This window comes from Carcharodon carcharias, chromosome 12 (genome assembly GCF_017639515.1).
Source record: "Carcharodon carcharias isolate sCarCar2 chromosome 12, sCarCar2.pri, whole genome shotgun sequence".
Classification (NCBI taxonomy): Eukaryota; Metazoa; Chordata; class Chondrichthyes; order Lamniformes; family Lamnidae; genus Carcharodon; species Carcharodon carcharias.
This window is the reverse complement of record NC_054478.1, coordinates 19,224,192-19,250,825: the sequence shown is the minus strand read 5'-3', so window position 1 is coordinate 19,250,825 and position 26,634 is coordinate 19,224,192. Positions and strand designations below refer to the sequence as shown.

Below are 26,634 nucleotides of genomic sequence, written 5' to 3'. Positions count from 1 at the left end.
TATTAAATTCTCAACTTTGTGTTCCAATCTGTCCACAGCCTTGCCCCCGTTCTATCTCTGTCAAGCCCTATGACCCTCCAAGATCTCGGCGCTTGTCCAGTTTTGGCCTATGGTGTTTTCCAAAATTCCGTTGCTCTACCTATTGGACTTCAGCTATCCAGACCCTAAGCTCTGGAATTTTCTCCCTAAACCAATCCCACTCTGGACCTCTCTCACTTCTGCTTTAAGTCACTCATTAAGACCTACCTCCGTGCCAAACTGTGTCTGAGAATGCTTGTGTGAAAGCCCCTTGCGATGCTTTACTGTGGATGATTTCTGAATTCTTTGGGAGTTTTCTTGAACGGGACCCCCTGCTCTTGTGCCCTTGTTGACTCCCATTAACATTCCCTCTTTTTCCACAGGCAGAATCCCGACATTCGGTTCAGATCACAGCTGTGCTGTGCATTCTGGTGGGAATGTCTGCCAAGCTGACGTATTTCCTCACCACCATGCCAGCTGCCATTCACGGTGAGTCCAATCCTGCCTTTGGCCGATAGCTCAAGTGGTGGAGGGAGGCCTTGCGGTGAGGGGGGGGCATGTCCTTGCCTCCGAGCTAGAAGCTCCAGATTCGAGTCCCAGTCCAGCACTTGATGTCCACGGAAGGTGCATTCATAACATGGCTAAGCAGGTGATGGTGGTGTAGTGGTAATGCCCCTGGGCCAGTAATCCAGTGACCCAGTCTAATGCTTTGGGGATGTGAGTTCACATCCCACGATTGTAGCTCGTGGAGTTCCAAATTCAGCTAATAGAATCTGGAATTGAAAGGTATCCTCAGTAAGAGTGACCATGAAATTGTCATACAAACCCATCTGGTTCACTAACACCCTTTAGGGAAGGAAATCTGTTGTCCCCTACCTGGTTCTAGCCTACATGTGACTCTGGGTCCACACCCAGGTTGAGTCTTAAATGCCCCCCTGAAAAGGACTAGCAAGCTACTTAGTTGATGGCAATAACCACCCACATTAAAAAAAAACTCACAAATCTTTTCAATACATCTCTGTCAGGCTGTAAGAGTGGGAGAGACTCTTGGTCAGCCATGTGGAGTGGCATCCCTCATGCTATAGTGTCTAGCTTAAGGCTAGTGACCTGTTCCAGGAAAGCATGTGTAAATATGTAATTTGTCTGTCTCTATGGGCAGGGAGGGAGTCTTCTAAGTCTACGTCAAGTGGTGGAAACTGCAGCAGGTCAATAGCCCTGGTGCTAGCATCCTGAATGCTAAAACACAGGGCTGGCTCGCATTCCACTGCAGGCTGGTTTCCATCACTGCGTGCTGGGGCTTGTACTGAGAGAGAGGGGTGAGCTCCCTCTATCTCTACAGCAGAGTTCCAGTGGGAAATGGGGATGAAGCAGGGCTAGAGATGGCGAGCAGTTGTGAGGTGGAAGTAAATGATTTCTAATGAAGGTTTGAGTGTGCGTTTGAAATGTAGTGCAGGGTCAGGAAGGACACTGAGATCACACACACTGGGCTGAGATTAAGTGAGCATCCAGGAATGGGAATGGGATTGAGAATTCGTGCATTGTGGAACCAAGCAGTCTGTTCTTGCCAACCTTGAGCTGCCAAAATCTCCAGCTTCTCCAGAACTCCTGATATTGGACAAACAGTTGAGTCCTGTGCAGACAGTAATGGAATAGCCAATTCACTCCCCAATGCTGACCAATGGTAAGAAAGAGGAGTAACATAGGAATGAGAATTAGTGCTGGGTTAAGAACGGAATGTTGGACCACGTACTGGGTTAAGAATGGAGTTTTGGACCATTCTGGAAGTGACCATGTTGGGAGTAAAGGAGATGAACAGGCTGCAATTGGACAGCTAGAAATGGGCCCAGTGTCCTTGGAATGGGTAACAGATGATGGGTTTTAGAGTTGATTGGTATGTTTGGTCAGATCAGAGTCACAAAGAGGTTGAGGATGTCAAGATGGGATAACATACTGGAGACCACGACCAGAGTGGGATCAACTCAGACTAAAACAGCTGCAGTGCCCGAAGTGGGCGTGTTAGTTAGGGTTTTATGTGGCCATCACTGGGAAGGCCAGCATTTGTTGCCCTTTTACCATCCTAATCGCCTTTGAACTGAATGATTTGCAAAGCCATTTCCCAGGGCAGTTAAGAGACATCCATATTGCTGTGGATCAGAAATCACATGTAGGCCAGACCAGGAAAGGACAAAAGATTTTCTTCCCTAAAGGACATTAGTGAACCAGATGGGTTCTTGCAATAAACAATAATAGTGTCATGTTCATCCTTGTTGTGACTAGCTTGCAATTCCAGACTTTATTCATTTAATTTAAATTTAAACTGCATGAACTGACATGGTTGGATTTGAACCTGTGTTCCCTAAGCAATAGCCCCTAGATTAGTCATTCACTGACATTACCACTGCATCAACATCTCACCCATGATATGTGATATGAACAGTGTCATATTGAGCAGTGTGTTATATTAAATGAGTGTGTTACATTGAAGGAGTGTGTTATTGTGAAGGAATGTGTTATACTGAAGGAGCATGTTATATTGAAGGAATGTGTTTTTGCAAAGAAGCATTTTATGTTGAATGAGTGTGTTATATTGATGGAGTGTGTTACGTTGACAGAGTGTGTTATACTGTAGCAGTGTATTAAATTGACTGGGTGTGTTATATTGAAGGAGCCTGTGACATTCAAGAAGTGCATTACTTTGAAGGAGTGGGTTTTATGAAAGGATTGTGTAACAATGAAGGACTGTTATATTGAAGGAGTGTGTTATGGTAAAGGAGCGCATTATACTGAAGGAGTTAGTTAGTATTGAACGAGCGGGTTATAGTGAAGGAGTGTGCTACATTGAAGGAGTATGTTACACTGAAGGAGTTTGTAACATTGCTGGAGTGTGTTACACTGAAGGAGTGCATTACACTGAAGGAGTGTATTACTTTGAAGGACTGTGTTATACTGACAGTGTTATAAAGGATGGTGTTATATTGAAAACAAAAACAAAAATACCTGGAAAAACTCTGGCAGTATCTGCAGAGAGGAACAAGTTTGTCCCACCCCCCCTTAAGCCAGTTTATATTTCACCTCTCTTCTATTTTTACTTAGTTCTGTTGAAGGGTCATTCGGACTCGAAACATTGACTGTGTTCATCTCCACAGATGCTGCCAGACCTGCTGAGTTTCTCCAGGTATTTTTGTTTTTGTCTTGGATTTCCAGCATCTGCAGTGTTTTGCTTTTATCTTAGTGTTATATTAAGGTTTGTGCTTTTTGAAGGAGTTGTTAATACTGTGTTACATTATAGGAGTGGGGTATGTGCAATATTGAAGGGAGTGAGTTATATTGAAGGAGTTTGTTATATTGAGGGAGTGTGTTATATTGAAGGACTTTTTAATACTGAAGGACTGTGTTACATTGAAGGAATGGAGATTGTGTTATATTGAAGTAATGTGTTACATTGAAGGAATGGGGAGTGTGTCATACTGAAAGAGCCTGTTACATCGAAGGTGTTTGTTATGTTGAAGAAGCTTGTTATATTAAAGGAGCCTTTTATACTGAAGGACTGTGTTACATTGAGGGAGTGGCAAGTGTATTATATTGAAGGAGTGTGTTATACTGAATGAGTGTGTTAGGCTGAATGAGTTTTTGATACTGAATGGGCGTTATATAATGGTGGAACACACTCCATCAATGTAACACACTCATTCAGTATAACACACTCCTTCAATATAACAAACTCCTGATACTGAATGAGTGTGGCATATTGAAAAAGTGTGTTATATTTAAGGGGTATGTTATATTGAAGGAATCTGTTACATTGAAGTAGTTTTTTTATACTTAAGGACTGCGTTACATTGGAGGAGTGGAGATTGTGTTATATTGAAGGAGTGTGGTATATTGAAGGAGTGTGTTATATCGAAGGAGTGTGGTATATTGAAGGAGTGTGGTATATTGAAGGAGTGTGTTATATTGAAGGAGTGTGGTATATTGAAGGAGTGTGTTATATTGAAGGAGTGTGGTATATTGAAGGAGTGTGTCATATTGAAGGAGTGTGTTATATTGAAGGAGTGTGGTATATTGAAGGAGTGTGTCATATTGAAGGAGTGTGGTATATTGAAGGAGTGTGTCATATTGAAGGAGTGTGTTATATTGAAGGAGTGTGGTATATTGAAGGAGTGTGTTATATTGAACGAATGTGGTATATTGAACGAGTGTCTTATATTGTGTGAGTTTGTTATGTTGACAGAATTTATTACATTGAACAGGTGCATTAAATTGAAGGAGTGAGTTATATTGAAGAAGTGTGTTATACTGAAGGAGTGTGTTACATTGATGGCGGGCGTTATGTTGAAGGAGTGTGTTATACTGAAGGAATGAGTTATATTGAAGGAGTGAATTACACTGACGAAGTGTGTTACATAAATGGCGTGTGTTATATTGAAGGAGTGTGTTATACTGAAGGAGTGAGTTATATTGAAGGAGTATGTTATTTTGAAGGAGTGAATTACGCTGACGAAGTAGATACATTGATGGCGTGCGTTATATTGAAGGAGTGTGTTACATTGATGGAATGCATTATATTGAAGAAGTGTGTTATATTGAAGGAGTGTGGTATATTGAAGGAGTGTATTATATTGAAGGAGTGTGGTATATTGAAGGAGTGTGTTATATTGAAGGAGTGTGTTATATTGAAGGAGTGTGTTATATTGAAGGAGTGTGTTATATTGAAGGAGTGTGGTATATTGAAAGAGCATGTAATACTGAAGGAGTGTGTTATACTGACTGAACGTTTTGTACTAAATGAGTGTTATATTCAACGAGTGTGTTATATTGAATTAGTGTAATATTGAAGTACTGTGTTATATTGAAGGAGTGTGTTATTTTGAAGGAGTGTGTTATATCGAAGGAATCTGCTATAATGAAGGAGTTTATTATAGTGAAAGACTGTGTTACATTGAAGCTGTGCAGAGTGTGTTACATTCAATGAATGTGTTATACCCATTCAATATGACACAACCCTTCAAAATAACGCACTCATGCAATGTAATGCAGTCCTTCAATATATCAAACTCCATCAATATAACATACTCCTTCAGTGTAAAACAGTCCTTCAGTGCAACACAATGCTTCAATGTAACGCAACCCTTCAATATAATAAGCTAATTCAATATAGCGTGTAATACTGAATGACTGTGTTATACTGAATGAGCGTTTTGTACTAAATGAGTGTTATATTCAATGAGTGTGTTATATTGAATGATTGTCTTATATTGAAGGAGTGTGCTATATTGAAGGAGTTTTTTGTATTGAAGGAGTGTGGTATATTGAAGGAGTGTGGTATATTGAAGAAGTGTGTTATTTTGAAGGAATCTGCTATGATGAAGGAGTTTATTATAGTGAAAGACTGTGTTGCATTGAAGCTGTGCAGAGTGTGTTACATTCAATGAATGTTATATTGAAGAGTGTGTAATACTGAAAGAGTGTGTTATACTGAATGAGCGTTTTGTAATGAATGAGTGTGTTATATTGAAGGAATGTGCTATATTGAATGAGCGTATCATATTGAAGGGTTGCATTACATAGAAGCATTGTGTTACACTGAAGGATTGTTTTACACTGAAGGAGTATGTTATATTGATGGAGTTTGATATATTTAAGGACTGCGTTACATTGCATGAGTGTGTTATTTTGAAGGATTGTGTCATATTGAACGGGTGTGCCACATTGAAGAAGTGTGTTACATTGAAGACGTGTGTTATACTAATGGAATGTGTTATACTGATGGAGAGTGTTATATTGATGGAGAGTGTTATACTGATGATTGTGAATATTGAATGATTATGTTATGTTGAAGGTGTCTGTTATATTGCAGGAGTACTTTATACTGAAGGACTGTGCTACATTGAAGGAATGGGGAGTGTCTGTTATACTGACGGAGAGTGTTATATTGAAGGAGAGTGTTATATTGAAGGAGTGTGTTATACTGAATGAGTGTGTTAGGCTGAATGAGTTTTTTTATACTCATCGGGTGTGTTATATTAAAGCAGTATGTTATATTTAAGGAAGCTGTTATATCGAAGGAGTTTTTTATACTAAAGGACTGTGTTACATTGAAGAAGTGGAGATTGTGTTATATTGAAGGAGTGTGTTATATTGAAAGATTGTGCTATATTGAAGAGGGCATTATATTGAAGAAGTGTGTAATACTGAATGAGTGTGTTATACTGAATGAGCGTTTTGTACTGAATGAGTGTGTTATATTGAATGTATGTTATATTGAGGAATGTGTTACATTGCAGGGCTGTTTTACACTGAAGGAATGTTAAGCTTGTTATGGGCAAAGAAATAGACAAGTTGCAAAAAAATGTTTTGAATTGGGGGAGAGCAGATTTTAGTAAAATAAGGCAGGATCTGGCAAGGGTAGACTGGGAATAGCTACTTGTGGGGAAATCTACAGAAGGGACGTTCAAAAAGGAAATGGGGAGGGTACAGGCTCAACGTGTCCCTCTAGGGTGATAGGAAGGAGTAACAAGCCCAGAGAACCATGGATGGCCAGAGATATTCAGGTTACGATGAGAAGGAAAAGAGAGGCGTTTAGCAGGTACAAGGGAAGCAAATCAGCGGAGGCATTAGTGGAGTACAGACAGTGCAGGGTGGAGCTTAAGAAAGCAATTAGGAGAGCAAAGAGGAGATATGAGAAAACTCTGGCTGGTAAAAGTAGAGAAAATCCCAAGATATTCTACAAGTATATCAATGGGAAGAGGATAACCAGGGAAAGAGTAGGGCCCATTAGGGACCAAGGGGGAAATCTATGGGTGGAGCCAGAGGACATCGGTAGAGTGTTGAACGAATACTTCACATCAGTCTTCACCCAAGAGATTAAGGATGAAGATATCTAACTCAGGGAGAGAGTGCGAGGCTCTTGAGCAAATTGATATAGAGAGTGACAAGGTATTGGAGGTGTTGGCAGGCTTAATCTCTAGGTCCAGATGATTTGTGTCCCAGACTGCTGAGGGAGGCAAGGGAAGAGATTGCAGGGGCTCTGACCCAAATTTTTAATTCCTCTCTGGCCAAGTGGGAGGTGCCAGAGGACTGGAGAACAGCTAATGTGGTTCCGCAATTTAAGAAGGGTTGTAGAGAGAAGCCAGGGAACTAGAGGCCAGTGAGTCTCACGTCAGTGGTAGGGAAACTATTGGAGAAAATTCTGAAGGAGAGAATCTATCTCCACTTGCAGAGGCAAGGTCTGATCAGGGATAGTCAGCATGGCTTTGTCAGAGGGAGGTCATGCCTAACAAATTTGATTGAATTTTTTGAGGATGTGACCAGGTGTGTAGATGAGGGTAGTGCAGTTGATGTAGTTTATATGGATTTCAGCAAAGCCTTTGACAAGGTCCCACATGGGAGACTTATAAAGAAAGCAAATGCACATGGGATACAAGGTAATTTGATAAGGTGGATTCAAAATTACCTTAGTTCTAGGAGACAGAGGGTGATGACAGAAGGCTGCTTTAGTGATTGGAAGCCAGTGTCCATTGGAGTACCACATCTGTGCTGGGTTCCCTTTTATTCATCTTTTATATAAATGACATAGATGACTACGTAGGGGGCAGGATTAGTAAGTTTGCGGATGATACAAAAATTGGCAGGATGGTTAACAGTGAGGTTGAGTGTCTTGGGCCACAGGAAGATATAGATGGGATGGTCAAATGGGCAGATAAGTGGCAGATGGAATTAACCCTGAAAAGTGTGAGGTGATACACTTTGGAAAGAGTAATATGACAAGGAAGTATTCAATGAACGGCATGACACTAGGAAGTTCTGAGGAACAAAGGGAGCTTGGCATGCGTATCCATAAATCTCTGAAGGCGGAGGGGCATGTTAGTGGGGTGGTGAAAAAGGCATATGGGACACTTGCCTTTATCAATCGAGGCATAAATTACAAAAGTCGGGAGGTCATGTTGTAGTTGTATAGAACCTTGGTGAGGTCACAGCTGGAGTACTGTATGCAGTTCTGGTCACCACATTATAGGAAGGATGTGATTGCACTGGAGGGGGTGCAGAGGAGATTCACCAGGATGTTGCCTGGGATGAAACATTTAAGTTATGAAGAGAGGTAGGATAGACTTGGGTTGTTTTTGTTGGAGCAGAGAAGACTGAGGGATGATCTGATCAAGGTGTACAAGATTATGAGGGGCATGGACATGGTGGATAGGGAGCAGCTGTTCCCCTTAGTTGAAGGGTCAGTCACAAGGGGACATAACTTCAAGGTGAGAGGCAGGAGGTTTAGCGAGGATGTGAGGAAAAACCTTTTTACCCAGAGGGTGGTGACAGTCTGGAATGCGCTGCCTGGGAGGGTGGTGGAGGCGGGTTGCCTCACATCCTTTAAAAAGTACCTGGATGAGCACTTGGCACATCATAACATTCAAGGCTATGGGCCAAATGCTGGTAAATGGGATTAGGTAGGTAGGTCAGGTGTTTCTCACATGTCAGTGCAGACTCGATGGGCTGAAGGGCCTCTTCTGCACTGTGTGATTCTGTGATTCTGTGAATGTGTTACATTGATGGAGTGTGGTATATTGAAGGACTGTGTTACATTGAAAGAGTGGAGATTGTGTTATATTGAAGGAATGAGTTATATTGAAGGACTCTGTTATATTGAAGGAGTACTTTATACTGAAGGACTGTGCTACATTGAAGGAGTGGGGAGTGTCCGCTATATTGACGGAGAGTGTTATATTGATGGGGAGTGTTATATTGAAAGAGTGTGTTATACTGAATGAGTGTGTTAGATTGAATGAATTTTTTTATAGTGAACAGGTGTGCCATATTGAATGAGTGTAACATTGAAAAAGTGTGCTATATTGAAGGAATGTGATATATTGAAGGAGGGTGTTATATTGAAGGAGTGTTTTATAATGAAGTATTGTATAATACTGAATGTGTCTTATACTGGATGAATGTGTTAAACTGAGGGAAGGCGCTATCTTGAAGGGATGTGTTACATTGAAACAATGTGTTACACTGCAGGAATATTTTACACTGAAGATGTGTGTTACATTGTTGGACTGTGTTACATTGAAGGAATGTGTTATTTTGAAGGATTGTGTGATTTTGAAGGAATGTGTTACGTTGAAGGGGTGTGTTACGTTGAAGGAGTGTGTTATACTGATGGAGTGTGTTATACTGATGGAGTGTGTTACATTGACAGAGTGTGTCTTATTGAAGGAATGTGCTAAAATGAAGGAGGGTGTAATATTGAAGGAGTATTATATTGACAGAGTGTGTTATACATTGACAGAGCGTGTTACATTGAAGAAATGTGCTATAATGATGGAGAGTGTTATATTGAAGGAGTTTTTTATACTGAAGGATTGTGTTACATTGAAGGAGTGAAAATTGTGTTATACTGAAGGAGTGGTATATGTTGAAGGAGCCTGTTATATTAAAGGAGTATTTTATACTGAAGGACTTTGCTACATTGAAGAAGTGGGGAGTGTCCATTATATTGATGGAGAGTGTTATACTGAAGGAGTGTGTTATACTGAAGGAGTGTGTTACACTGAAGGAGTATGTTATACTGAAGGAGTGTGTTATACTGAAGGAGTGTGTTATATTGATGGAGTGTGTTATATTGATGGAGTGTGTTATATTGATGGAGTGTGTTATATTGATGGAGTGTGTTATATTGAGGGAATGTGTTACTTGAAGGAATTATATTGATGGAGTATTGATGGAGTGTGTTATATTGAATCAATTTTTAATACTGAAGGACTGTTTTACATAGAAGGAGTGGGGGGTGGGTGTTATATTGAAGGAATGTGTTATATTGCAGGAGTGTGTGATATTGAAATAGTGTGTTATACTGATTGAGCATTTTGTACTGAATGAGTGCATTATATTGAAGGAGTCTGTTATATTTAAGGAGTGTGTTACATTGATTGAATGTAGTATATTGAAGGAGTGTGTTAAGTTGAAGGGGTGTGTTATACTGATGGAATGTGTTACTTTGAAGGAGTGTAATACATTGAAGGATTGCATTCTCCAGAAGGAATGTGTTGCACTGAAGGAGTATTATACTGATGGAGTGTGTTATATTAAAAGAATGTGTCATATTGAAAGAGTATGTAATATTGAAGTAGTGTGTTATACTGATTGAGCGTTTTGTACTGAATGAGTGTATTATATTGAAGGAGTCTGCTATATTTAAGGAGCGTGTTACACTGAAGGAGTGTGTTACATTGGTTGAATTTGGTATATTAAAGGTATGTGTTACATTGAAGGATTGTGTTCTCCTGAAGGAGTATGTTGCGTTGAAGGAGTGTATTATACTGAAGGAGTGTGTTATGTTTAAGGAGTGTTATATTAAGCGGAGTATGTTACGTTGATGGAGTGTATTACATTGAACAAGTGTGTTATATTGAAGGAGGGTGTTATCTAGAAGGTGGCGTGTTATATGTGGAGACTTGTTATGATCAAAGTGGTGTTATTTCGAGACCCATGTTTGATTGGGATGTGAAGGTTTGACTTTCCCAGTGAGTAACCTGTTCACTCTGTACAGGTGGCGTGCTCAGTGTTACATACACAATGGCTGTGTCTGTTGGAGTCTCATATTTCCAGTATACTAACATCGATTCTGGACGGAACATCTTCATCATTGGATTTACCATGTTCATGGCACTACTCACCCCTCATTGGTTCATCCACAATCCAGATTACATTGTAACAGGTAAAAATGACTCGTTACATCCTGTTTGTACACAATGTTGTGAGATTAAGATGATATGGGCCTTGTTTTGCTCACAGTTATAGTTGAGTCTTTCTCAAGGTCTAAGTTATATTTACAATCTAAAGGATTTCTGCTGGTGATGCTGTCATTCATTTAAACATTTCTCAACCAAGTGTTTGATGGGTACAGTGTAGAGGGAACTTTACTGTGTATCTAACCCCGTGCTGTACCTGTCCTGGAAGTGTCTGATTGGACAATGGTGACAGACCTTTAATCTGTATCTAACCCAAAGTACCAAAAAAGACGTGAAATGTGAAATCTAAAAAGGGCAAAGCAGTGAGGGGTTTGGGAGGAAACATGCTTCTCCTTGTCCAAATTGCTCATGTCAACTGAGACTGCTAGGAGTCCAAGAACTGGACAGTGAAGCTAATGAGGCAGGATCGCTGAATATTTAAGGCTGAGTTTGATAGATTCTTGATTAACAAGGGAGGTCAAAGGTTATAATGGGTAGGCAGGAAAGTAGAGTTGAGGCCACAATCAGGTTAGCTATGATCATATCAAGGAGTGAAGTAGGCTCAAGGGGAAAAATGGCCTATTCCTAATTGAGCCACTGAGATGTTCAATGCGAATTTACTTATAAACTATAACTCTCTGATTTTCTTTGCCCCATATTCATGGCCATACCTTCAGCTGCCAGGACCCTAAGCTCTGGAATACCGTCCTTAAACCCCTCAGCCTCCCCACCTCCCTCTCCTCCTTCAAGACACTCCTTAACACCTTCCCCTTTGACCAAGCTTTTGGTCATCTGACTTAATATCTCCTTGTGAGGCTCAAAGTTATGTTTTGTTTCATTAAGTTCCTTTGAAGTACCTTGAGATGTTTCATTCCATTAGAGGTGCTAAAGAGATATCAGTTGTTTTTGTCAATAAAACGACACTCGCTTCTGAGACAGAAGGTTGTGAGTTCAAGACCCACTCAAGAGATTGGAGGACAAGCTTCAGGCTGACCCTCCAGTGTGGTAGGGAGGGCTGCACTATCAGAGGTGCTATCTTTCAAACCTGTTGTTTAACTGAGACACCCTCAGGTTGGACATACGAGATCCAGTCTCAAAGACGAGCAGCAAAGTTCTCCCCAGTATCCTGGCCAATATTTTTCCCTCAACCAAATTCACTAAAACAGACTATCTAGTCGCTGTTTGCTTGTGGCATCATGCTGTACACACATTGGCAGCCACATCACTTACATTGCTACAGTGATTGCAATTTCAAATGACTTAATTGGCTGTAAGATATTTTGGGACATCTTGAGGTAGTGAAGGTGCTCTATAAATGTCAGTCCTTTATTCAACAATCAAGTAATAGTTTTTTCTTATTTCTTTCTGGATTGTTCTGTGTAGGTGTACGGAGCCTGGACATCTTCCTCCTGGCCCTGTTGATGATGCCAGTCATTCAAGGAGGATTTCTAGCCTTTCTGCTGGATAACACTGTTTCAGGTGAACTTGCAAACCTTACTGATGTCAGTGGACTTTGTGCAGTATTGGCTCTGGCTGATGCGAATGCGGAGTCACTGGTTATATTATAACATTCACAACAAAGAGCTATATGTGTGATGGAGTGTGGCACCACCCTCTCCACCTCTTATCTCCATCAGAAAGGAGAATTCTTGATTTCAGGTTCAAAAGTTTAAAATGCTTCATGCAATTAGCAACTTGTGGAGCACAGCAACTGCTGCCCATGTAAGCAAACAGGGCAACTACTCTGCTCCAGGATTAAAAACATAAGAAATAGGACAGGAGTATACCATTGGGCCCTGTCCTTTATTCTTTCATGGGATGTGGGCTTTGCTGGCAAGGCCAGCATCTGTTGCCCATCCCTAACTGCCCTTGAACTGAATGGTTTACTAGGCCATTTCAGAGAGCAGTTAAGAGTCAACCACATTGCCGTGGGTCTGGAGTCACATGTAGGCCTGACCAGGTAAGGATGAATTCCTTCCCTAAAAGGGATTAGTGAACCTAATGGGTTTTGACAACAATCAATGATAGTTGTCATCGTCACCATTACTGAGACTAGCTTTCAATTCCAGATTACTAATTGAATTCAGATTCCACCAACTAACATGGTTGGATTTGAACCCACGTTCCCGGAGCATTAGGCTGGCCCTCTGGAGTACTAGTCCAGCAACATTACCACTCTCCCACCTTAAGCATGTTTCTACCATTCAATATGATTATGGCTGATCTCCTATCTCAGTTCCACTTTCTGCATTATCCCCATATCCCTTAGTTCCCTTAGCGTCCAAAAATCTATTGGTCTCAGTCTTGAACATACTCAATGATGAAACCTCCACAGCTCTCTGGGGTAGAAAACTCCGAAGATTCACAACCCTCCAAGTGAAGAAACCTCTCCTCATCTCAGCCCTACATGGCTGAACCCTTATAAAAGATAATGTTTACGGACAATCTTAAAGGTAGAGAGACAGATGGAGAGCTTAGGGCCTAGATATCTCAAACCGCTTCACTTTTAAAACATTACTTTGGATCCAGTGACTGCTATTGTTTGGAAGAACATGTATTTGCACAGAAAGACCCCACAACAACCAGTTGACTCTTTTCAGTTGAGGGCAAGAATGTGGCCCAGGACACTGAGAGAATGTCCTGCACTTCTAAGAGCATTAGAAACAGGAGGAGGCCATTCAGCCCCTCAGGCCTGTTCCACGGTTCAATTAGATCATGGAAGATCAGTATCTCAACTCCATTTACCCACCATGTCCCTCGAAACCCTTACTCAACAAGAATCTATCCATCTCCAGGCTTTTGGAGGCAGAGAATTCCAGATTTCCAAAAAAACCAAAAGTAACAGTCAGTAGGATCTTTAACATCCACCTGAATAAGGCCTTAGATTAACACCTCATCTGGGAGAGAGCACTCTCTAAGTACTGGACCAAAACCTAGATTGAACCTGCGACTGACTTGGAGACAAGAGTGAAACCAATCAAGCCAAACCTGAGCCAATTTCCTTGTTCTCTGGTTTCAATAGGGCCAATAAAGTCAGGGAAGAATCCCAACAAAACATCTACTGTTAGATGTGATTCCACGATTGGGCAGCACTTGCTGAACATTCCTGAGTGTGCTAATAGCTACACTAACAACCAATTTAAGATAATCAGCCGAGCTCCTTTATGTGGCTCATTTACGCTTGCTAGAAGTGACATACATTCATACACAGAGACGCGTTCTCTGCAAACTAAAGGAACATGTTCAAGCCCTGTTCCTTTTTTGAATTACTTGGGAGCTTATGGAGCCTAATGCTTTCTCCGTGGCAATTCCTCAGCCAATCAAAGTTGACTTGCCAACAAAAAGGCAACCCTTTTCTCCTGTAGTATATATTGTAGTGATCATTTGAAATTTTGCATTCTTGCGTTTGTCCTGAAGAGTGCAAGATGAAAAGTTTCGGTAACTTGTCTCTCTTTTCAGCGAAATCCCAACCACATGAAATCGATAGGGTAATAGCCAGCAGTAAACTGGTTCTGTGTGAAATTGCTTAATAATTGTCGGAATGAGCTAAATTCTTCTGCATGATCTTCTCTCACTACCCACCCCAATCTACCTCCAACCGCCCCCCCCGCAACCAACCCCTCACCACCCAAACCCGCCCTCGGCCAGGTTTAGGCCGCGGGAACTTTCGCATCCCCTTGACTGCAGCCAAAGGAAAACTTTGAAGTCCGTAAAGGTTCGTAGTGCCTCTCGTTCTGGAATTCCCGGTGCTTTTGCAGGACCGTCCTGATGCGATTAGGGCTCTTAGTTTTTATTGCTCCTACACAAACCCCAAGGCCCTGAACGATCATAAAAAAGGAAAAAAAAAACGGTTCCAGTTCATTGGGAATGTGACTGGGTAGCTAGCTGCACATTCAGTAACAAGCTCACTAACTGCTGAGGGAACAGCGCTGTAAAACTCAGGGCCCCATGAACCAGAACAATCTTTTATGATTGCTAACAACCTCGTGTTTGTACAAGGTAATAAAAATTAACATCCCTAATTGTATAGGAAGGATACTTACACAGCTGACAACTGACTGACCTGAATCAGCTAGATAGATCTATGTGTGGGAACTGGAAAAGGTTGGGGGGGTGGGGGGGGGGTGGTGGTGGTGAGGTGGTAGGTTGGTGTGTGTGTGCGTGTGTGCGTTTGTGTGTGTGTGTGTGTGTGCATGCGTGTGTGTGTGTGTGTGTATTAAATGAGAGGGTGCTGTGAAAAGTCTGAACAAGGCAGCAAAAGTAATCCATCATCAGCCAGTCACTCAGGTTGAAAGTTGTACGTTCTTATATGTCGCTGTGCTCGGTGAGCTACACTGGCTTTCAGTCCGGCATTGCCTCACTTTTAAAATTGTCATCCTTCTTAGCCTAGCCTCCTTCCCATCTCCTTAGCCTTTCTCCAGGCCTAGAACCCTTCAAGATCTCAAAACTCCTCCAATTCTGGCGGTGCGCGCTTCCCGATAATCTTGACTCCATTGGCGGCTGTGCCTTCGGGCAACCAGGATCTAAGCCCTGGTATACCCTTTCTGAAGGAATGCTGCACTGTCAGCGTTTTGGATGGGGTATTATATCAAGATCCCACCTGCCTTCCCATGTGTACTGAAAAGCTCCCACATCACTATTTCAAAGATGAGCAAAGCTATTGGACCAATATTTATCACTCCACCAACATCAGTAAAAGCACATTATCTGGTCTATATCACATTGCTGTTTGCAGAAGCTTCCTGTGCGCAAACTGATTGTTGGATTTCATTCATTACAACAGTGACTACCTTTCAAAATATTTCATTGGCTGAGAAATGGGTTGGGGTCATGAAAGATGCTATAGAAATGCAAGCTTTTTCTTTCTTAAAATGATTCTGCCTCTCTCTTGTTAAATCCTAGCAGAGACTGGAGCTTAAAATCTAGGCTGACTCTTCCAGTGCAGTACTGAGGGAATACTGCACTGCCAGAGGTGCAACCTATTGGATGAGACATTAAACTGAAGCTCCATCTGCTCTCTCAGGTTGACATAAGAGATCCCATGATACTATTTCAAGAAGAATAGGGGAGTTCAGCCTGTGTCCCGACCAATATTTATTCCTCAAGCCAGCTTCACCAAATCACATTAACCAGTCATCAAATTTAGCCCTGTTTGTGGGAGCTTGCTGTGTGCAAATTGGCTGCTGCTTTTCCTGCATCACACCAGTGTCTACACTTCATTGGTTGTATGGCACTTTGGGACACCCTGAAGTCCTGAAAGATGCTTTAGAAATGCTAGTCTTTTTTTTTTAACAGTCGTGTCTCTGGGAGTGTTACGACTTGGCACAACATGAGTCCCTTAATAAAGTGGCAGCAAAGAGGAAAACGCTATTTGGAAAAAAGTTCCAATAAAGTGAAATTCCTCCCTAAGATGTCAGGAGGAGAGAATCTTGTTGTCTCAGTAACACCATCAGCTGTTTCAAAATGTGTGCACCACGACAGTCAAACTAGCTCCCATTCCCCTTACTCTCCCTTCAACTAGGAATGGGGACGGGAGCCATTGATTTGAAAGGATTATAAGGTTTGATTCAAAAGCAATGGCAATTCTGAATGAATCTGTATTTACAGCCATATGTAAACAGACCTTTTGCCAGTTATGTCAGGCATAAGGGCTTCAGTGACCTGGAGCCTATCTGAAACTTATTGTTTCAACAGGATATGACTCCACCCTACCCACCCCCACACACACATCAGATGAGAACATTATCAATGAGCTTACAGAGAATTTGATAAGGCTCTTTGAAGAGGTTTACACTGGGCAAACCACACCAGGTTGCGAAGGTCACTCAAGCCTCAGTTCAATGTAGCTCATCTTTCCTTCTCGTTCATTGCTGCAAGTTCTCTCTTCCCCTCTCCAAAACTGAGGTGGCGAAGCCTTGTATTTCCACAGATAAGTTGCCTGCTGTTGCAAGAGATATCAAGTCCTGTTCACCCATCACCCTTTCACTGACCAATTGGCTTCCCAGTCCGGCAACGCCTTGATTTTAAGCTTCCCACCCCTAATTTCAAATACTTCCATGGCCTCGCACCCCTCCCTATCTCTGTAGCCTCCTCCAACCATTCCAAAGTCTCTGCATTCTTCCGATTCCTGCCTCTTATGCACCCCTGAGTTTCATTGCTCCACCATTGGCACCCATGCCTTCAGTCACCTGGGCCATAAGCTCTGCAATTTCCTTCCTAAACCTCTCCACCTCTCTCTCTCCTCCTTGGGTGCACTCCTTAAAATCAAACTCTTTGACCAAGCTCTTGGTCACCTTCCTTTACAAAGCTGGGTGTCGAATTTAGTTTGTTAATTTCCTTGGGACCATTTTATCATGCTCAAAGCTACTACACAAATGCAAATTGTTTTGCAGCACCTCTGTAGTGCTTGAATCTGTTTGCATTCAATTGATCCAAGCCAATAGTTCTAAGTCTAACATTAAGAACCTTGTGATAAGCTTAAGCACAGGTGATGAGGAACATTGCTAATGTTCCCATTCTGGGCCTATTTTGATCCAGCCAATAAAAGGGGCATTTCCCAGGGCCAAAAAATTCAGACGCTTTTTATTTCTTTCGATCTTCCTGGCAATCACCAACTTTGCTAAAACCCAGGCTTCAGGCCACCTGTCAAGTACCTCATATTATACAGCAGGAAGGTCAGTAGCCAGAGGACAGTACAATAACTTGCATTTATATGACACCTTTAATGAAGTAAATTGATAAACAGTTCATCTAATTTGCCAAAAATTCAGTGAGGAAATAAGGAGAAATCACTTTACAGAGCGAGCTGTTGTGATCTGGAATGCGCTGCCTGAATGGGCGGGGGAAGTAGATTTAATAGGAACTTTCTAAAAGGAATTGGATAAATATCTGAAAAGGAAAAAAAAAGGAAAGAGTAAGGGGAGTGGGACTATTTGGATAGCTCTTTCAAAGAACCAGCACAGGCATGATGGGCTGAATGGCCTCATTTTGTGCAGTCTATTATTCTATAATTCTTTTCTCCTCCTCCTTTGAACAAGATTCTGGTTGGCCTTCCCAACTCCTAAAACCTGTTTTTTTTGTCCATTACTTTGCATTTTTCCTTCTGTAATAAGCTTCCTGGGATCTTTTGTTAGACTGAATATGTGATATAAATGCAAATTATTGAAATTGTTAAATGTTGCTGTTAAAACACAGTAATTACTCAAGACTGCAGATTCAAACACAGGGTAGCTCAAGGTTTTGGAAAAATAAGAATATATTGGTACACGCCATTTGTGTGCCACGTTCAATTCTAGCATACTGTCTCAGCTTGGCTTAGTGATGGCACTTGCCTCTGAATTAGAAGGTTATGGGTTTAAGACCCACTCCAGATGTGAGTACATAATCTCAACTGCAAGTGCAATCACATTTGGCTCAGTGTCTGTTCCCCTCCATCACTGGTACACTGCAGCTTCAGATCAGCTGCGCTCAACAGGATACAATATGGCAAAGCCTTAAACAGCAGATCCCCACCAACTGCCCTAACCCCGTCCCACAACTATAATGCTGTAACATTGAGGAGGAGAACAGCAGCAGTGATGTTGTGGGGGCATCTTCACCTCCAAATCGCATATCACGATTTGGATTTGTATATTGGTGAAAAGAGAGAGGTGTTGCTGAAGCTTTTCATCTTTCACTCATCGGGACAAATGCAAGAATGCCAAATTTCAGGCAATCACAACAATTTATACTACAGGATAAAAGGGTGTTGATTGGTTGGCAAGTCAACCCTGATTGCTAAGGCGTTGTCATGGATAAAGAAATGGGGAATTGTAGACTCCCAAGCTCCTGGGTAATTCAAAAAAGGTGCAAGGCTTATCAGAGTTTTTTTACAACCAATCAGCACCCTTCTCTCCTGTAGTATAAATTATTGGAAATTTGGCATTCTTGCATTTGTCCTGATGAGTGCAACATGTCTCTCTTTTCAACAGTATTCAAGTTCTGTACTAGTGACTATTTGAATATGTGTCGCTGTCCCTTTATTGTTGCTGGATCAACATTCTGGGCATTGTAATGTAATGTTGGCTTTTATTATTTGTTCATGGGATCACTGGCTAGGCCAGCATTACCTATCTCTAATTGCCCTTGAGAACCTTGCAAGGCCATTTAAGAGTCAACCACATAGGTCTGGAGTCATCTGGGCCAGACCAGTTAAGGATGGCAGATTTCCTTCCCTAAAGGGATTCAGATAAGTTTTTATAACAATGGCTTCATGGTCATTAATTCCAGATTGTTTTAAATTGAATTCTAATTTCACCATCTTCCATGGTGGGATTCAGACCAGGGTCCCCAGAGCATTACCCTAGGGTATCTGGGTTACTAGCCCAGTGACAACACCACTACACCACCATTTTGACTTGTTATCTAGAGGCCCAGGCAATAATTCAATGGCCTGGATTTATAATCCAGAGGTCTGGACTCATAATCTAAAGAGCAGGTGTTCAAATCCTCCCCATGGCAGTTGGAGAATTTGAATTCATTTTAAAAAGTCTGAAAATAAAAACTGAATTTTAAAAACCCAGTATCCAGAAGTGACCACAAAGCATTCTGATGTAAGATCATTGGCCTGAAACTTTGTGTTGGATTTAACGTTCCCAATGCTTGTACCACCCCACCGGTGGGTGGCCCATATCACTTAAGTGCCAAGCGGGCATTTAAATAGCCAGTGTCAGGCCTCCCCTGGGATTTAGGACCCCGGAGCTGAAAATTGAGCCCACTTCATGAGCTTTTATTTATTTATTTGTCCATGGGGTGTGGGTGTCAATAGCTAGACAAGGATTTTGACCCAGCGACAATGAAGGAATGGCAATATAGTTCCAAGTCAGGATGGTGTTTGGCTTGGAGGGGAACTTGCAGGTAGGGGTGTTCCCATGCATCTGCTGCCCTTGTCCTTCTAGATGGTAGGGTTGTCCTTGCCCTTCTAAATGGTCATGGGTTTGGTAGGTGCTGTCGAAGAAGGTTTGTATCTTGTTGATAGTACACATTGCTGCCCCTGTGCGTCGGCGGTGGAGAGTGTGAATGCTGAAGGTGGTGGATGGGGTGCTAATCAAGAGGGCTACTTTGTCCTGGGCCAATCAGAGGCCAGCTGCTGACCAATCAGAGGTTGGGGCAGCTCTCCATTGCTCGTCAGTGTCACTGGGAGTGGTGGCTACTGCTGGTAATGCACCCACTGGAGGCCGAGAATCGACAAGGGACCCAGGCTACAGGTGAGTGTTGGCAGGTCGGGAGTTGCGGGGAGGGGTTCTCCGATGAGAGGGGGATGGGTGTCAGTTGCAAGAGCAAAGAGGCGGCTGTCAGTGGGCAACCCCTTTCCCAATGTCAGGTAACTCAGTCATGCACAAAGTGTCTTTGAAGGAGGGACCTCCAGGAAACTGCTGGAAAACCCATCAGGGTTTGTGAGGCAGCCTTAAGGAGACACGGGCAACAAGTTTGGAAGAATCCCTGAGCCACCACTAAATCCCAATGGGCTCAGGGATAACAGCCTTTAATTGGCTCAATAACGAACCTAATTAGCCAGTGGGCCGGTTCATCATGTCAGCCCATTCCTGCTGTAGATCATGGTGGTCAGTTTTCCAGCCAGCAGGAATGGGATGTGTAGCCTCACCTGCATTAAGCAGCCCCACCCACCACCTAACCAGCTTTAGTGGGCTCCATTAGATCCAGCCCATTAACCCTGCTTCTCTCCACTGATGCTGCCTGACCTGCTGACTATTTCCAGCATCTTGAGCTCTTATTTCAGACTTCCAGCACCTGCAAGTATTCCGCTTTTGTTTGACTACGTAGCTGTTGGATTGGCATTAAAAATCCAACTGACTCACTAATATTTCTTTAGGGAAGGAAACCTGCTGTCCTTGCCTGACCTGGTCTATAAGTGACTCCAATCCCCACTGTCAACACCCCTCTGTCCTTTTGTCTATGACAACTTTGTCAATCTCTTCTTTGTCTCCACCTATCACTGGCCCTCTATCCAGCTCTACCTATCCCACCCCCCCCTCAACCAGCTTATATTTCACCTCATTTCTATTTTTCCTTAGTTCTGACGAAGAGTCTTACGGACTCGAAACATTAACTGTGTTCCTCTCTACAGATGCTGTCAGACCTGCTGAGTTTTTCCAGCTATTTTTGTTTTTGTTCCAGTTCCACACCAGCCTGGTTGACTCTTGTCAGCCCTCAAAGGTGGCCCAGCCAGCCATTCAGTTGTACAAGGGATAGGCCACGAATGATAGGCTGGCCCATGATGCCCCTAACTCGAGAAAGACTAATAAAAACAATCCCTAACCATCGGGGGGTAACTCCATCGCATAGACTGCTATGGCTCAAGAAGAAGACCCATTGCCCCCCTCCTCAAGGGTAATTAAGGATGGGCAAAATATACGGCCTTGACAGCCTTAAACTCAAAGTTTGCTAAACACAGTGCTGGAATACAGTATCTACTGTGGCCTGTCTGGAGAAATAGGATGCCACACTTTCTTGCCTGTAAACCAGACCTAGGATACTGAACGCTGCTGTTCTGAGTCGCAATGCAGATCAGTTCAGAGGCATGTGTTAGAGCTTGGTCCACTGGTCCCAGCTAGTTTTAAAGTGTTACGTGCAATGCTGGTGTCTAATCTCTCACTGGAACCATCTCGCTGTCAGACTCCAATGTAAACAGGGGCGGCTCCGATCTTTATCAGCCTCAGCACCTGGAATGACCTGTGGTTGAGTCACTCTGGGCACTAATCAGTGTTAGAAACATCTTTTGAAAGTTAAAAGTTAATCCTCGCCTGGCGACTCCAGGTGGAATCTTTCCTTTACTCACAATGGGTGAATTCACAAGGAAGGAGACCAACAGATGCATCTCGGGCGGGATTGGTGGGGGGGTCAAAGGAAGCAGGAGCTGAGGGACAGACTGGAAAAGGAGAGTATTTATGATGCACATGTTTGGAAGCAAAGAGGAATTGTGGAGGATGGGGAACGCAAGGGGAAATGTACTGATGTAACTAAGGCCAAGAAAGAAGAAATTGCATTTATATAGCAACTTCCATGTTCCCTGGACATCCCAAATATTTTAATGTTATAGAGCTAATGAAACACCTTTGAAGTGTAGTCAGTGTTGTGGTATCGGAAATGAAGCAGCCAGTTTGTGCACAGCAAGATCCCACAAGCAGCAATGAGATAATGACCAGATAATCTGCTTCAGTGATGTTGGCTGAGGATAAATTTTGTCCAGGGCACCGGGGAGAACTCCCTGCTCTTCTCCAAAATAGTGCTGTTGGGTCATTTATGTTCACCTAAGTGAGTGGACTTGAACGCTCAACTTTCTGACTCAGAAGTGGGAGCGATACCCCTGGGATCAGCAAGGGCCCCGTCTGCCCTCTCAGTTGGGCCTGGCACCATTCTGTCCTGACCAATATTCACCCGTGGACCAACATCACTGAGCAAGATGGCTATCTTACTGCTGCTTGCGCAACCTTTCTGTGCACAGATTGGCTGCTGCTTTTCTACTTTGCAACAGTGACTACACTTCAAAAGTATACAATTAGTCACTTGGTAGTACAGAACCTGAGTGTTACAGATAGAAGAAACATCCTCTCGAAGCTTTTCATCTTGCACTTGATTTTCAAAGGGAGCAACAATTTATACAATGTGGCTCACGTACGCTTGCGGGAAGCTACATATATTTACAAGCAGGGACCTGTCCTCTGGAGGCAAAAGGAACATAATCAGGCATTGTAGCATTTTTAAATTAAAGAAAAGCCTGGGGACAATAATTCCTTGCTGCATTCTCCATGGCAACTCCTTGACCATTCAGAGCTCAACTGCCAAGCAATCAGCACCCTTTTGCCATGCAACATAAATTGTTGCTCCCTTTGAAATTTGGTATTCTTGCATCTGTCCTGATGAGTGCAAGATGAAAAGCTTCAAAAGTTTGTCTCTTTTTTCAGCAATACTTCAAAAGTAGTTGATTGGCTGTAAAACACATTGGGATGCCCAAGGGTCAGGAGAAGCGCTATAGAAATGTAAATCTTTTTTATCTGAAACATTGAGCAGAGCAAACTTACACATTATGTTTTCAGCTTCACTATGCAGGAAGTTCTTCGTCACCACCCTCACCCCTCCATCCCCACCCCTCCACACACACACCCACCACACCCCCCACCCCCACTGCCTTTCCCACTTCAGTTGTTGGGATATTGCAGAATGATGCTAAATGCATTATTGCAGTTGTCTGCACTTTGCTTTCATGCTGTAAACCTTTTACGGACAGTGTTACCACATAAACACAAGAACATATCATTATAATTCTTTTATGAGTTTAGAAAAAATTGATAAGAGGTTTTATAGCCAAGACCCAAACTGCACAGGAGCAGAAACTTTATTGCATCAAAACATCGGTCAAAAATGATCCATCTCTGGTGTGTCATGTTAAACTCTATTGGTCAGTGTTACAGACAGGAGGGAGGTAAATTTCACTTCTCACCACCCGTCCGTAAACAGAAAAGTCGTTTAATTTGCTTCCTCTTTATAAGCGGTGGTATGTTTCCCACCCCCTCAGTTTTGGCATGATGCAATTTTCTATTACAAACCCTACAGCAAACTAGATACAGGATAACCTCAGAGGATTGGTTTATTTGCACACACTTAAAATGTGGGAGGGGGTCCCGATGTAGCCCCATGAGCACTTATACAATAAAAGAGGGATAAAGTAAAATTTACAGGACAAGGGCCACAGAGAAAAGAATTATTGTTTCGTGTGAGTCCAGTGCTCAGAATCAAAGTCCAATGGTGTGTTCCTTCACCAAGGTCAGCAGGTTGAAAACTGATGCTGGATAATTCATTTTACCAGTAGTGATGACTTCCATGATGAGATAGGCATGCAAAGATGAATCAAGTTATAGGCGGCGGTACAGAGGTTCCGGTCGAGACAGTGGAGATGGGGCCAGGCATTCAAACCTGGACAGAGTCCCTTTTCTGTGCTGCTGCTTGGTAGATGGAAGAATGGCAGACTGAGCTTTGCAGCTCCACAAGGCAATATTGCTGATAGTCCTCAACTACACTTTCCTGCCTTTTCCCCCATAACCCTTGATTCCCTTATTGATTAAAAATCTGTCTATCTCAGCCTTGAATATACTTAATGGCCCAACCTCTACAGCCCTCTGTGGTAAGGAATTCCACAGGTTCACTACCCTCTGAAAGAAGAAATTCTTCCTTATCTCTCTTTTAAATGGGCGACCCCTTACTCTGAGATAATGCCCTCTGGCCCTAGACTCACTCACAAGGGGAAACAACCTCTCAGCATCTACCCTATCAAGCCCCCTAAGAAACTTATATAATTCAATAAGGTCTCCTCTCATCCTTCTAAACTCCAATGAGCACAGGCCTCAACCTCTCCTCATAAGAAAATCCCCCATACCCAGGATCAACCTAGTGAACCTTCTCTGGACCGCCTCCAATGCCAGTATGTCTTTCCTTAGATAAGAGGACCAAAACTGTTCACAGTATTCTAGGTGTGGTCTTACTAGTGCCTTGTATAGTTTTAGCAAGACTTCCCTATTTTTATACTCCATTCCCTTTGAAATAAAGGCCAATATTCCATTTGCCTTCCCTATTACCTGTTGAACTTATATGTTAGCTTTTTAGGATTCATGCACAAGGACTCCCAAATCCCTCTGTGCTGCAGCTTTCTGCAGTCTTTCTCCATTTAAGTAATATTCAGCTCCTCTATCCTTCCTGCCAAAGTGCATAACCTCACATTTTCCCACATTATATACCATCTGCCAAGTTTTTTCCCACTCACTTAATCTGCCTATATCTCTCTGTAGACTCCTTGTGTCATCCTCACCACTTGCCTTCCCACCTATTTTTGTGTCATCTGCAAACTTGGCGATAGTACATTCACTTCCCTTATCTAAGTCATTAATAAATATTGTAAACAATTGAGGCCCCAGCACTGATCCTTGTGTCAATCCACTAGTTACAATTTGCCATCCTGAAAATGCCTTCATATCCCAACTCTCTGTCTTTCATTAGTTAGCCAATCATCTATCCACGCTAATATACTACCTCCAACACCATGGACTCTTATCTTATTAAGTAAACTTATGTGCAGTACCTTATCAAATGCCTTTTGGAAATCCAAATATATTACGTCTACTAGTTCCCCTTTATTTATCTTGCTTGTTATCTCCTCAAAGAATTCTAATAAATTTGCTAGGCATGATTTCCCCTTCATGAAGCCATGCTGACTCTGTTTGATTAGATTATGTATTTTTAAATGCTCTGCTCTTACATCCTTTAAAATAGATGCTAACATTTCCCAATGACAGATGTTAAACTAACTAGCCTAAAGTTACATGTTTTTTGTCTCCCTTTTTGAATAAGAGTGTTACATTGGCCGCTCTCCAATCCTCTGGGACTTTTACAGAACCTAAGGGTTCTTGGAAGATTACTACAAGTGCATCCACTATCTCTGTAGCTACTTCCTTTAATATCTTACGATGCAACCCATCAGGTCCAGGGGACTTATGGGCCTTTAACCATTAGTTTCCCTTGTAAATTTTCTGTGGTGATAGTTATTGTATTTATTTCTTCCCCCTTTTGTCCCTTGATTATTTAGTATTTTTGGAATGCTATTAGTGTCTCCTACCATGAAGATTGAAGCAAATTATTTATTCAACTCCTCTGCCATTTCCTGGTTCCCCATTATTAGTTCCCCAGCCTCATTCTCTAAGGGGCCCATGTTCACTTTGGCTTCTCTCTTCCTTTTTATATATTTAAAGAAGCTCTTACTGTCCATTTTTATATCACCTGCTAGTTTACCCTCAAAGTTTATTTTATCCTACTTTATTATTTTTGGTCATCTTTTGCTAGTTTTTAAAACTTTCCCAATCCCCTGGCTTACCACTAATCTTTGCCACATTGTATGCTTTTTCTTTCAAAATGATACTGCGCTTAACTTCCTTGGTTAACCATGGTTGGTTAATCCCCTTCCTTGAATCCCTCTTCCTCACTGGGATATATCTTTGTTGAGAGTCATGAACGATTTTCTTAAATGTCTGCCAATGTTCATCAACCATCATTTCTGCCAAACTGCTTTCCCAGTCCACTCCAGCCAACTCTGCCCTCATTCCCATTGTAATTACCTTTATTTAAGTTTAGCACAGTTGTTCCCAACCCAGGTTTCTCACTCTCAAACTGAATGCTAAATTCTACCATGAAATGTTAGAAGTTAGCCATGAGCACATCACAAAAACAGAGTATGAGGTCTTAGCCTCCTGACAATAAGAAGGATCAGCGCCATGATAAGATTTTATTTTTGCTCATGGACCACATTTTCTCTCTCAAAGAATCATAGGAACAGAAAGAGGCCATTCAGCCCCTCCAGCCTGTTCTGCCATTTGATGAGATCATGACTGACCTATGGACCTAATTCCATATACCTACCTTTACCCTGTATTCCTTTAACTTTGGTTTCTTGTACCTCTTTCACTCCCTTCACTCCACCTTTGGAAATTGCTCCATTCAGCCATGCACACCATAAAACCTCGCAATCGCTCACTAAATCTCCCCACCTCTCCATTTCTCTCTCCTGCCACCTTTAAGAAGCTCCTTAAAACCTACCTCTTTGACCAAGCTTTTGTTCACCTGCCCTATTATCTCATATATATGACTTAGTGCCAAATTCTGTTTAATAATGCTCCTGTGAAGGGACCTGGGATGTTTTACAATGTTAAAGGCACTATATAAATGCAAGTTGTTGAATTCATTTTGACAGCCTTCCCATGGCCAACAGAAAGTGTGGCAATTTGGTGCAGAAAATGATCAACCACTTTATGCATTCAGGAAGCTTAGAAAGGATTTTGATTCAGCATTT

General features: G+C 42.2%; 1 protein-coding gene across 1 annotated transcript in view; it reads left to right on the top strand.

The window, feature by feature from the left end:
* slc23a3 (solute carrier family 23 member 3) overlaps positions 1-12,310 on the top strand; it is a 64,887-nt gene extending 52,577 nt beyond the window's left edge. The window contains exons 9-11 of the mRNA XM_041201216.1: positions 402-507; positions 10,562-10,729; positions 12,126-12,310. Coding sequence (XP_041057150.1) covers positions 402-507; positions 10,562-10,729; positions 12,126-12,310 — 459 coding nt within the window. The remainder of the gene's footprint in view (positions 1-401; positions 508-10,561; positions 10,730-12,125) is intronic.
* Positions 12,311-26,634: the final 14,324 nt, after the last annotated feature.